General features: G+C 39.0%; 1 protein-coding gene across 1 annotated transcript in view; it reads left to right on the top strand.

Annotated features, from left to right (window-relative positions):
* The window catches only part of KDM2A (lysine demethylase 2A), a 102,944-nt gene that overhangs the window by 67,234 nt on the left and 21,681 nt on the right, over positions 1–14,029 (top strand). The window contains exons 6-11 of the mRNA XM_030833400.3: positions 204–382; positions 6,018–6,124; positions 6,490–6,583; positions 7,770–7,923; positions 8,782–8,897; positions 12,442–12,568. Of these exons, the coding sequence (XP_030689260.1) occupies positions 204–382; positions 6,018–6,124; positions 6,490–6,583; positions 7,770–7,923; positions 8,782–8,897; positions 12,442–12,568 (777 nt within the window). The remainder of the gene's footprint in view (positions 1–203; positions 383–6,017; positions 6,125–6,489; positions 6,584–7,769; positions 7,924–8,781; positions 8,898–12,441; positions 12,569–14,029) is intronic.

The following is a 14,029-nucleotide window of genomic DNA, read 5'->3' as shown; positions in this document are numbered from 1 at the left end:
TTAATATTAACCATTGTCTTTGTCATTCTTTATGATTTGATTTTCTGTCGATTACCTTGAAAGTGACAGCTATAGCCTGTCTATTAGTGAATACTGTAAAGAAGAAAGGATAGTTTGTTTACTTTCACTTGTGTCTTATATTTTTAATATATTTAAGGATATTAGTGGCTCAGTAGAGATGATCAATGCATCTTTCATGGCAGGGAGTCGTCGGATGGTGGATGTCATGGATGTGAACACACAGAAAGGCATTGAAATGACCATGGCTCAGTGGACACGCTACTATGAGACCCCAGAGGAGGAGCGAGAAAAACTCTATAATGTCATCAGCCTGGAGTTTAGCCACACCAGGCTGGAGAATATGGTGCAGCGGCCCTCCACGGTTAGTCTAATCATTTTCTCCACATTGTCTTTGTCACCAAGAGGGTTGATTATACACTGGGAGAATTTATAACTTCTTAAACATACCAGGATAAGGATGAACAAGACAATTTGATAAGAATAACTTGTGTTTTTAGAAGGTTCATCATTTTCCAACATCACTTAGTTTTTGATAGGGAGAGGCCATTCTGATAATTTAAGAACATTGGCCTTTGCATGTAATGGAGAAAAGTCTTAAATTCATTCTGATAAGAACTGTGAATAGGAAGTTTGCCTAATAAATTTCTATCCTATAGGTTTATACTTGCAGAGATGCTTGGGAGAAAACTGATTTAGAGCCAGGTGATTGTATGAGATGGTTTCTCGAGTAGATTCTGTTGGATGACTAATAGCAATAATTTGACAACCCATCCTGAGGGGAAGTTAGTTTTTGATGCTTAACTTTCCTGAGGTAGATACTGATTTAACCCATCTCTTATGAAAGTGGCTGTCTACAGGATGCTGAGAGCACTCATTTCCCTAAGAGGGATTGGTTTCACTTTTAAAATACACCTAGTCATTTTTCGACCACTTTTATTCCTGTCACAGAACTCACTTGAGTCAAGTATTCCACCTGGAATGGTGGAATTTGGAATGTACTAATGGAAAAAATGTACATTTTTTCGGAGTCAAGTTCTCAGTGTTTTATCCTATCGCCATTTAAATTATCCTAATTGTACCCTGTGACTTTCAAAGTTGAAATGTGGTATTAATTGGTTATAATACTGTTTTATATATACATTTATATATAAAATATATATATACATATACTTTGACTTTCAAACTGTACCTTTTGACTTTCAAAGTTGAAATGTGGTATTAATTGGTTATAATACTGTTTTATATATACATTTATATACATACATACCTTCAACTTACTAGTTAGTTGCATTGTTTTTTATCACTAACACATTGGTGTGTACAGACCAAAGGGAAAATGTTGTCAGTGTTATGTGAAGAGACTATAATTTTTGTCATTGTTTCTTGTTATTGGAGATGCTACAACAAATACAGAATTTCTCAAGAAAACTTTTCCCCCCTAAAATGACAAAAATCCTTTTTATATATTAATTGTCATTTGTTTGGTCATGTGGAAATACAGGAAGACAGGTGGTTAGAATTTAGCCTTGTTATTAACCTAACAAGGTGCACTTAATAAATAAAGAATTCAATAAGAGAGATAGTAAGAATCACAATAACATTGTTTATAAATGTGTTCCTTAATATTTTTAGAATTTCAGTTTAAGAGTAGTAAGATTGTAGCTGTAAAAGTAAAACTTGGCCTGGATCATACTTTTCCATTCTTAAAATTTAGAAATGTGTTATTCACACATGAAGCCTTCTTTGTAACATCCTTAATTCATTTTGCCCCTAGTTTTAATGATAAAAATGCTACATCATTTTATAAAAATTAGAAAAGTACTCCACCATTAAATGGAGGAATAGAACCCATGGAAGAGCTCAGAAATAGAAAATTTTCTAGAGGGCAGAGAACAGTGCACCAGTATCTTCTAGAGACCTAAAACAAGGCCAGAAAGATTGAGTGAGCTATTATTACCAAAGTCACCTCCTAAAAGGAAGCAAGCTTTTTATGACCTTGCTATATAAGCAGCAACATTCTTATTCTACTAGGGTGTTATTTATTTACCGGGGTATTTTCCCCCAAGGTATATCCCTCCATTTATCTAGGTCTTTTCTAATATATCTCAATAATGCTTAATAAAAAACCAACTTTATTGAGGTACAATTGATATACAATGAAGTGTATCCATTTTAAGGGTACATTTCAGTGAGTTTTGAAAAATGTATTCATTCATGTAGTAATCTTTTACATAAACTACATAATTTCTTGTTCTCTATGATCTTCACACCTTCAGAGTGAGCTTATTGGTTTAAGTGCCTGCTACATGCTAAGTGCTGTGCTTAGGTGCTAGAGGTACAGTGGAAAACAAGATCATTCTTGTCCTCAAAATGCTTAGAGTCTCATGGGGAAGAAAGACCAGAGAATTGGCATTTATAGAAACTACAGTGTGGTAAGTGCTTCAAAACTGAATAAGTACGGAATGTTGTGTGAGCCAGTAGGAAGGACCCACCTAACCTAAACCGGAGGAGAATTGGGCGAAGTTTTTTGGAGGAAGCGGTACCTAGGCTTGACATGAAAGAAAAAATGAGGCAAAGAGAAGGAAGACCAGAATCCCAGGCAGGAAGAAGAATATGTGCAAAAGTAGGTGCAGGGAAAGTAAGGTGGGCAGCTTTTTTTTTTAATAAATTTATTTATTTTATTTATTTATTTTTGGCTGTGTTGGGTCTTTGTTGCTGTGCACAGGCTTTCTCTAATTGCGGCGAGTTGGGGCTGCTCTTCCTTGTGGCGTGCGGGCTTCTCATTGTGGTGGCTTCTCTTGTTGTGGAGCATGGGCTCTAGGCACACGGGCTTCAGTAGTTGCAGCATGCGGTCTCAGTAGTTGTGGCTTGTGGGCTCTAGAGCACAGGATCAGTAGTTGTGGCACATGGGCTTAGTTGCTCCACGGCATGTGGGATCTTCCCGGACCAGGGCTCGAACCCATGTCCCCTGCATTGGCAGGCAGATTCTCAACCACTGCGCCACCAGGGGAGCCCAAGGTGGACAACTTTTAAGTGCCCATTGTAGGTGGTAGCATAAAGTGGGACTCTCTAGTGAAGAGAGAGAGGTGATTTCTGCTGTCATCCCAGCAGTAACTGAGAAGTAGATGAAAAATAGCAGCAGATGTAATGTGCAGATTTGTTTGGTGATGGGGAAATTAGTTCGTGGAAGGCCATGAGCTGTTTTTGCACAGTGTATGAATAGATTATGTCTTAGTTATTGCACTTCTTGCCAGTTTGTATTGGTACGGGACAGGAAGAAACTGTGATTATCTCCGCTGGAGACTTGCTGTCATATGGATGAGGCCATTTAGCAAAAGGCCTATCCAGAGCCTAAAGATTAACCTAAGAAAAATGTATGAACGCCTTACCATGATATTCTCTTGATAGTCAGATAATACCCAATAATATCAAATAAAGGGAGGCCAGAGAGTGACTTATTGCTGCAGGTGAGAAATTCTAGCCAGAGAAGTTCATCTATCTCTGAGTGAACACTTGACAAAAAATACTCATGTGTTCCTAACTTTTCCTCTCCCTATCTAGATATAAGAACTTATAGTGAGTATACTGAGCAACTCACAGTTTTTCTGTATTCTGTTAAAGGCTTTCCAAAGGACAATACCAGGAGATGGGAGAAAACTGGCCACTACATCAATAGAGCAGAAAGTAGATTTTGTTTGATAGAAAGAAGAATCTGGGGCTCATTCAGTGTTCTTAGGCCCAGTGGATGCTTAGTTAAAACTGTTGGATCCCTGAGTGGAAATTCTTTGAAATGGGGCAGCAAGTTAACCTTCATAGTTGTTCCTCATCTTGCTTATTTAAACTTGCATATCGGGACTTCCCTGGTGGTCCAGCGGTCAAGACACTGTGCTCGCTGTGCAGGGGCCCTGGGTTTGATCCCTGGTCAGGAAACTAGATCCCACGTGCTGCAACTAAAGATCCTGCATGCTGTGACTAAGACCCAGCGCAGCCAAATAAATATTTAAAAAAAAAAAAAACCTTGTATATCATCGGTGACCCCTTCCAAACACTCTCCCACAGTTTACATCTGAGTGTCCACTGGACATTTGCCTCATATCATTACGCACAGATTGTATGCATTTATCTAGATCTATGTTGTAAGGAAATAAATGATCAAATATATACATACATAAGTTATAAAGCTTACCAGGTACATGCTTTTTATAGCCATAAGTTAGATACTTGGAACACCAGTGCTATGCTGAATCTATGGTTATTTGGTTATCACATGGTTATCACACTTTATCTACCTAAGACTGTTTCTTGGAGTTCAGTGGTTGGGTGCAGTCATTTGAAGGTACAGGGCACGTTACAATTCAGTGTGAAGTATTTTAATAAGTTCATACTGTTTTCATTTCTCATTTCTTTCAGCACATATTGGATTGGCCAAAAAGTTCGTTCGGGTTTTTCTGTACGATGTTACGGAAAACCTAAACGGACTTTTTGGCCAACCCAATATTTAAAACAGATTCCTGGACTTCCCTTGGTGGTCCAGTGGTTAAGACTCCGTGCTTCTACTGCAGAGGGCACGGGTTCGATCCCTGGTCAGGGAAGTTCCCCATGCCGCATGGTGTGGCCAAACAAACGGATTCCTAAACTCTGATGACATTATTTCAAAAATTTTTTAACATGTATTTACATGTAATCCTCACAATATTCCTTTGCGGTAATTATCCTTATTTTACAGATAAGTTCCAGAGGCTCACCTATGATCTTCAGAAAACTAGACCTGTAACTTCTGATTCCTAACCCAGTAGATTCTATAGCACATTGCTCATGCAAGCTACAAACCCCTACTGGAATTCTTTTCCCTTCCCCTCCACCTCTCCCCTCCCCTCCCCTCCACCTCTCCCCTCCCCTCCCCTCCACCTCTCCCCTCCCCTCCCCTCCACCTCTCCCCTCCCCTCCCCTCCACCTCTCCCCTCCCCTCCCCTCCACCTCTCCCCTCCCCTCCCCTCCACCTCTCCCCTCCCCTCCCCTCCACCTCTCCCCTCCCCTCCCCTCCACCTCTCCCCTCCCCTCCCCTCCACCTCTCCCCTCCCCTCCCCTCCCCTCCACCTCTCCCCTCCCCTCCCCTCCCTCTCCCCTCCACCTCCCCTCCCCTCCCCTTCCTTTTTCTTTTAAATTTATTATCTTAACCTTTTCTTAAATGATTTTTTTTTTTAGATTTATTTATTTTTGGCTGCATCAGGTCTTCGTTGAGGAACGCAGGATCATTCGTTGCAGCATGTGGGCTCTTTGTTGTGGTGCGCGGGCTTCTCTCTAATTGTAGTGTGTGGGGGGGTTCTCTTTCTAGTTGTGGCACGTGGCCTCCAGAGCACGTGGGCTCTGTTGTTTGCGGCACGCGGGCCCTCTCGTTGAGGCGCAGGAGCTCAGTAGTTGTGGCACACGGGCTTAGTTGCCCCACGGCATGTGGGATCTTAGTTCCCTGACCAGAGGTCAAACCCGCGTCCCCTGCATTGTAAGGTGGATTCAAAAAGTACAGCTGACTATACTTCTCTCCTCTTCTTTTTTCTTTTCTTTTCTCTTTTCTTTCTTTCTTAAATGGTATCTTAGCTGCTCTAACAGTACTTATATCTTTTGGTAAGTTTATAGGTACCTTCCAGACAGTGCCTTTTATTGGACCAAAAAAAAAAAATTATAGCTGATTATACCAGTACTGACACAGAAGAGAGGGCTTGGTTGGATACTATGGCATCATTTAATGACTTTGTTTTCATTAGGGCTACTTTTATGATCATGCTGATGGAACCATTAGTCTTTATTTTCACTTAATAATTATTTCTAGAATGTTTGCCTATTGATCCTAAGATTCACCAACATATTATTTGTTTGCTTAAAATTAAATTGTAGTCTTTCAGTGTGTGTTTTGAGAATTTCTATTTTTCTTGACTTTAGAATTCTCTTTAATCCCAACCCTTCCTTTGAAGCCTAAATGTTCCTCCTCCTTTTTAAAGGTGGATTTCATTGACTGGGTAGACAATATGTGGCCAAGGCATTTAAAAGAAAGTCAGACTGAGTCAACAAATGCCATCTTGGAGATGCAGTACCCTAAAGTGCAGAAGTAAGTGGCTTACCCTGCATTTTCCTCGGTGTGCTGTGGGACACCAAAGTGATAGCAAGAAATGGTTCCTCCCTTCGGAACCTTGCTCTGGGTCCCAAGTGATCAAAAAGGTGAATTATTTAAAGAGTAGACTTTAGTTCCAAAGGGAAGAGTGTATGTAAGAGAACCATAGCCCATGATGACATAAAAACAAAAGTATCTTCTGATAATATGATAGCTTGAGATTGCATTCCTCTCACCGACTGGGAGTTTATTAGGTGGAAAATAGAGGGAGTGGAGTACACAAGGGGAGAGTGTGGCATTGTGGTGGGAAAAGTCCTCTTTTTCTTGTCAGTGCACTAATGCTACTGCTTTTTTTGGCTCAGGTACTGTCTGATGAGTGTTCGAGGCTGCTATACTGACTTCCATGTGGACTTTGGTGGTACCTCTGTTTGGTATCACATCCATCAAGGGGGAAAGGTACGGTCATAGTTGTGATGGGGGTTGGAATCTGAAGCTGGTTATATGAGTTTCCTTCAGTTCATGCATGCTTCATATACCCTGGAAACGAGTCTACTAGGGGATTGTCCCCACTCGTATCTGGAGAGAATTGTAGATTAAGTTGACCTCCTTGGCTAGAGTCCAGTAGGAATTACTATTCATCTAGTTCATTCTCATTTTACCAGTATTGGCATCACTACTTAGTAAACCTCAATGGTCCTGTTTCTAGATTCCCAAAACAGAATTCTCCAAAGGAAGGCTAGGAACTGGTTTTAGGAGGACAAGATAATTTCTCTACATGAAAGTATAATAAAGTAGTAGAAGGAAACACAAATTATGGGTAGATTCACAATGAAATCAGCAAATTGGGATCCAAACCTCTTTTCCCTATATAGAGGCATTGGTCTGAAATGTAGCCATAGGAAGCCTTTAAGTCCTGTCAGAGGATATAAATAGATTTTGAAAGATTATCCTCATTCATAAAGACCTTTGTTCCAGCTTCTCAGAGTGCTTCTGAATGCTGTGTAAGAATGGAAATGTAGAATTAATATCAGAGGTTTATAGTATTGCACTCTTACCGTTACCCTTTTTTCTTGTAAGAAGTGAAAGCATTTGTGAGAGAAAAGTAGAACTGGAATGAAAACAGATGATGCTTTTAAAATGTGAGGGCCAAATCTAGAACAGCTGTACCTCCAAATCCAGAGTCATTTTGTTTATTTTGGATCCATTTAAGTGGTATCTTAAGTTCTGTCCTTTCAGTCTTGGTTACTATCTTGGAATAAAGCAACTCAGGCCTGTGTTTTGAAGGTACTGTACCTAACTAACTGTGCTTCTTAGGACCATTTAGACCAGCCAGCCAGGGGCAAATAAGGGACTGCCTAGGTGACAAGCTAAATGCCCTCCTTCTCTCTGAGTCCTGTATAGGTTCCGGGTTCTACAATCAAACCCCAGGGAAGCCCTAATGCTGTTTGATCAAGTGGAGGACAAAAAAGGTTCACTTCCTTGAGGCCTCTAGAATTTCCCAAATGGTCAAGTTCTGTAGGCTGGGAGGATTGCTTGTTTCTCTTCTACCTGTTGGTCTTAAGTTTGTACCTGTTTATCAGTTGAGGGAGACGACTGGGTCATGTCAATGGCTGTTAACAGACTGAAGTTTTTTAACTCACAGGTCTTCTGGCTCATCCCCCCTACAGCCCACAACCTGGAGCTGTACGAGAATTGGCTGCTGTCAGGGAAACAGGGAGACATCTTTCTGGGTGACCGGGTGTCAGATTGCCAGCGCATTGAGCTCAAGCAGGGCTATACCTTCGTCATTCCCTCAGGTAAGCAAGATGCAAAAAAGTGGGTTGTCTACTCTAGCCACTTTCTTTTCTTAAAGAAAAATAAATTGATAGATTACCACCAACACCAAGAATGGTTATGATGCTGGAGTGGGCAGAAAACAATGGCGTGTTCTTTCTTGTCATTACTGAGTAGATGACAAGAATTTATCTTCTTTTTTAAAGTCTGTGATTTTCCACTAAGAGTATGTATCAGAATTGCCAGTGGCGGCTTTTCAGATCTACATGTTTGAGCCCCACATTAGCCCTAGCTCTTCAGAATCCTAGGGATAAGACCTGTTTTGCAGGTGATAAACAGCCCCCTATTAAGAGCTACCTACTCTGCTAAGGGATAGCTGTGAAGGCTAGAGTACTAAATCAGTAATAGTTTTTATCAGGTAACTAAGTTCCCAAATAAGTACTTAGAGGGAGCATAGATTTTGGAGTCACAAACCTGTATGACTGACTATGAATTTACCTGCTAATACTACTTTGGTCAAATATTTAAATCCCTGTCTCATTTTGTTGTGAGGAGTAAATGACAATACATGTAAATTCTCTTGTACTAAGCCTGGTTAATATTAGGTGCTCCAAAAAATGCAAGCACCATTTATTGAAAGTTTGTTGTAAACACTTTACATGTACTTTCTCATTCAGTGCTTACCAACCACACATATAAAGTATAATTTATCCTGATTTTATAGAGGATATTGGGGCTGCAAGAGATTAAGTAACTTGACCAGCCGTGAAGAGGCAGAATTAGAGTAAAAAGTGTGATCCAGAAGTCTTGTACTAATGCTCTGAGAGAGCCATGTTACAACGTGTGCTTACAGCCACTGCCCTCCATTCCCTTTCTTCTAGGCTGGATTCATGCTGTGTATACTCCTACAGACACATTAGTGTTTGGAGGCAATTTTTTGCATAGCTTCAATATCCCTATGCAGTTAAAAATATACAACATTGAAGATCGGACACGGGTAAGTAACTCTATGTAATAATTGGATTTGAAGAGGTTTCTTATATCTTTCTTTACTCTGCTTACTATGTAACACTCAAACTGTTATACTTTACAAATGTGTATACTGCCTTTCTCAACTGGGGTTGTGTGAGAGAATGAAGCCCTATAGAAAATGATTTGTGTGTCTTGTTTTGTCAGTTTTCCATAGGATGTTACATAGCTGATAAACCATTCTGGATATATAGGGGAAAAGTTACATGCATTGGATACCTTAAGGCAAGAATTGGCAAACTTTTTTTGTAAAGGATCAGATAGTAAATATTTTAGGCTTTGTGGGCCATACAGTATCTGTCACAAGCACTTAACTCTGCCTTGTAGAATGAAATACTTAAATAAGTGAGGATGGCTCAAATAAAATAACATTTTATTTATGGACACTGAAATTTGCTTTCATATAAGTTTCTCATGTCACAAAACCCTCTCTTAGTTAGGTTTTCTTCCCACCCCAACCCCAGCCATTGAGAATGTGATATGTTAACAACTGGTGAATCTTGGAGACGCTGTGGAAGTCTTAGTGGTACTGCTCTTTAAACTTTTTGGTGGATTTGAAAGTTTTCAAAATCAAAAATCAAAAAATAACAATTAATGAAGAATTCACAACTTTTAGAAGGAGTAGTCACTGACCAATTTACTGTGAACATGATCAGTTAACCATTTTGGTGCCTATTTTGAAACATTTATTCTGGTTGGAGCTATTATACGTAAGATATAAGATTGGTATTGTTGGAGTTATAGGGATTGCCCTGTTAGAATTGAGAGGATGCAGTGCTTTTTAAATAAATTTTATAGAATTGAACTTCTGCTTGTTTGTTAAAAGTAATGAAACTACAGAAAACAGTAAATAGTTTAGTAAGTTTTAAGTTATAGTAACAGTAAAAGTAGTTAAAATGTTTCAAAAGAGAAAAATTACATAATTTCATAGTAAAATACTCTTATTTAACTCAAAATCATTCTAAGAGGTAATACCACCTACACTGCTGTAAGATTCAATCTGAAAATGTTTTTAAAAAGCATTCCCTTTTTTGGCTAAAAATAGCTATTATACCCATAGCTTAATTGTTTGCTCAGTTTGAGGGAAGAAAGGGAGAATGTATATTCAATGGCATAGGTAAAAAGATCACCTTTATCTCTGCATGAAAAATTTCCTTCAGACGGTTAAACTGTTAATAACTGATGTTGATTTATCTAATTTTCCTGGACTTTGTTTATCAGAAAATGTCAAATTTCAGTATCTAACTGCTATATTATTCCATTTTTCCTAAGAACGGCTTAATTCTTTCATTCCAAATAGGAACCCTTCCGTGTTTCTATAACATTTCATTGGGTCCTCTACATATGTACACACAGAGCCTTTTTTTTTTTTTTTTTTTACTTTCTCCACCAAGCTTTCACATTGCCAATATCAACCTGACATATGTTTATTATGTTACAAACTGCTATAAACTTATAGAATTTAACTTAAAAGAGAATGTGTAGAGAATGCTTTAGGGAAGAAATATACAGTGTTGTAAATTTAAGACAATGTTTTGGCTACTTTTGCCATGCCAGTGTAGAAATAGACTATTTGAACTTGATTGTTAGTAATTATTCTATTGATAGCTCTTAAAGGTTCAGTAATTTTATAATGAGTATTAAAATTTTTTCTTCCAAAAACATTCTAACCCAGTCTTAGAAACTGCTGTGCTCTGTGGTGTCTAGCAGCATAGGTAAAATGTAATGGCACAGTTTGGGTGTGTGATGTCTTGGCTATTATTAGTACAGTCTCTTGAGTTCCAAGTGAAAAATCAAAAGTTTAATGCCCATTTTATATTTTATTTATTTATTTATTTTCTGTCAGTATTACTCCGCTCTCAACAGAGTCCCAGAGGTTTTAGAATTTTGGGTTGTCCTGAACTTTTAATAAAGACCTTTCAGAAAAGTGTTAATAAAACTTAAAAGACGAGCAGAGAAGTCCAGTATATTATGTTTAATTTGGGGGGGATCAAGTATCTATTAATTCTTGTGTTCCCTCCTACTGTACCAGAAGTAAATTAATTTGATTTTCAAATAAGGGTGGATAAACCTCTTCTAGTTGTTAAAGATGTAGTGGCAATAAGAGACCGAGATTCGGAGCCTGAAGCCTCTGCGTTTTAAAGCTAATGAAAAGTACCTGCATTGCCTTGCAATGAGGAAAGTGATCTCCTCATTCCACAGTGATGCCCTGTGACATAGTGAAGGGTTTTGAAAAGGGACTCCCATCTGGGTCTCCTTGACTGGGGAAGACTACCTGACATGGAGCTTTGAAAGGAGGTGGGAACATTTTCAGGAATTACATATTCAAAACAATCCTAAAAGTATTGTTTGCCTTATCCTTTTGAGAGATGGCCCCTCTGAAAGAAGACGGGCAGAATATACAGGCATACCTCAGAGATATGGCAGATTTGGTTCCAGACCACGCGATAAAGCGAATATTGCAGTAAACTGAGTCACATGAATTTTTTTGGTTTTCCAGTGCATATAAAAGTTATGTTTACATTACATGTAGTCTGTTAGTGTACAGTAGCGTTATGTCTTAAAAAAAAAAGTAGATACCTTAATTAAAGTATACTTTATTGCTAAAAAAATGCTAACCGTCATTTGACAGTGCAGGGTTGCTACAAACCTTCAATTTGTAAAACTCAGTTAAGCAAAAGCACAATAAAATGAGTTATGCCTGTATTTAGGATAGTCCCCATGGTTGATCTTTCTCACTCGTTGATCCATGCTGATTTGCCATTTCCTTGACTATGGTAGATCTAAAGGGCACTTATTTTTATTATAATTCAGCTGGAATAATTTCATGCTACTTTTGGGGAGAATTGGACAGAAGACTAAAGATAGCAACTGATTAGGCCACATGGAGTAGTAACCTGATTTGTGGACATACCATTTTGGTAGACTACAATGTATGAGACGGGCAAGCTGAGAGTTAATAGTGGGGCAAGTACTCAGTCTCATGTCCTAGACTAGATATACCTTGAGAATGCATCTCTAATCATACTTTCATATATGTAAGGACATAATAAAAACATATAACTTTATCTCATGTCCTGATTTCCTATTATATTCTGTGTTTCATGGCCTTCTGGTTCAGGGTAAAACCACAGTAAAGGCAAGAGTGGTTGGTATGCCTTTGTATCCTAAGAACCCTAAAACAATTTTCTCAATTAAGTATATTGTGTCTTACTAACATTTTACTCTCTGTCTTGAAACTTGTTTTTGATGCTTTCCCACTCAACAAGACAGCTTCTTGATAGTTCTAAATGGTCTTTCCAAGTACCTTTTATCTTTAGTGATTATTTCCCAAGACCAACATTTTCTAAGTTGACAGATCCACTTAAGTTCTTGCTCCACATGACAACTTAGGTTTGCAGGTTACTTACAGAGTGTTTTTCCTGGGCTAATTATTGCAGTGATTGTTTGTTTCTCTCTTTCCTTGAAAATTGTTATCAGCTTGATTTTTTCATCATTTTTTTCCTGTGTAGGTTCCAAATAAGTTCCGCTATCCATTCTACTATGAAATGTGTTGGTACGTGTTGGAGCGCTATGTGTACTGCATAACCAACCGTTCCCACCTAACTAAGGAATTTCAGAAAGAGTCCCTTAGCATGGGTAAGTGTTCCACCTACATGAACTTTCAAGATACTCTGCAGGACTGAGGGTGAGACTGGGACTATTCCGTAGGCTGTTGCTCAGTAGTTTTGTTTTGTTTTTAATTAATTAATTAATTAACTTATTTATGGCTGCGTGGGGTCTTCATTGCTGCATTGCGGGCTTTATCTGGTTGAGGCGAGCAGGGGCTACTCTTCGTTGCGGTGCATGGGCTTCTCATTGCGGTGGCTTCTCTTGTTGCGGAGCATGGGTTCTAGGCACTCAGGCTTCAGTAGTTGTGGCACATGGGCTCAGTAGTTGTGGCTTCCAGGCTCTAGAGCGCAGTCTCAGTAGTTGTGGCACACAGCCTTAGTTGCCCCGCAGCATGTGGGATCTTCCCAGACCAGGGCTCGAACCCGTGTCCCCTGCATTGGCAGGCAGATTCTTAACTACTGCGCCACCAGGGAAGTCTAGTAGTTCTGTTTTTATAGTTTGTCTTTTTTACTTATCTACTTAGAAGTACCAAATCCATTCACTGAAGTTGAACACTGGTTACAGCTGATCCTCCTATCCAGATATGAATTACTAGGGCTAAATGAAATATTCTGGATCTCATCTTTGTCTGAGTTGTTAGTACTTAGCTCCTCACGAAAGTAATCAGTTGGAAATTCCCTGGTGGTCCAGTGGTTAGGACTCCGCACGTTCACTGCCATGGCCCAGGTTCAGTCCCTGGTGGGAGAACTAAGATCCCGCAAGCCACACAGCGCAGCCAAAAAAAAGAGAAGAGTAATCAGTTGTCTAAAATGTTTTATTCTGTAAAGAATGGTCTTTGGCACAATAAAAACTAGGATCATATCATCATAATTACTCTTACTATATTCCAGGCACCAAACTAAGCAGCTTATATACATTAAGTTATTATTATTAGCTGTGAGGTGTAGGTATTATTATGCATATTTTACAAATGGGGGCATTAAGGTTCAAGGAGATTAAAAAACTTGTTTGTGATCTAAGAGTTAATAAGTGGGAAAGCTACAGCTTAAACCATGTTGGTAAGATTCTAAAATGTATTTTCTTAACCTTTGTGCTTTAATGTTTCCCCAACTTCTATCAAGAGAAATATTTTATTGGATGTCAAGATAGTTTCAGTTATACATTTTTAGGCTATTCCATGCCTTAAAAATAAAGAGGAGCCAACACTGTAGTATCCTGTGGTCATATATTTAATGGAGAGTCTTCAATCCAAGCAACATACTTTTTGCCTTAGCATTTCTGAAACATGCTCACCAATACATGAAAGCAAGATACAGAATTGTACATACAGCATGATCCTAATTTTGTTTAAAAATACATCAAGTCGGGCTTCCCTAGTGGCACAGTGGTTAAGAATCCGCCTGCCAATGCAGGGGACACAGGTTCGAGCCCTGGTCCGGGAAGATCCCACATGCCACAGAGCAACTAAGCCCGTGTGCCACAACTACT

This window comes from Globicephala melas, chromosome 8, assembly GCF_963455315.2.
Source record: "Globicephala melas chromosome 8, mGloMel1.2, whole genome shotgun sequence".
Classification (NCBI taxonomy): Eukaryota; Metazoa; Chordata; class Mammalia; order Artiodactyla; family Delphinidae; genus Globicephala; species Globicephala melas.
This window is presented reverse-complemented; position numbering and strand designations above follow the sequence as displayed.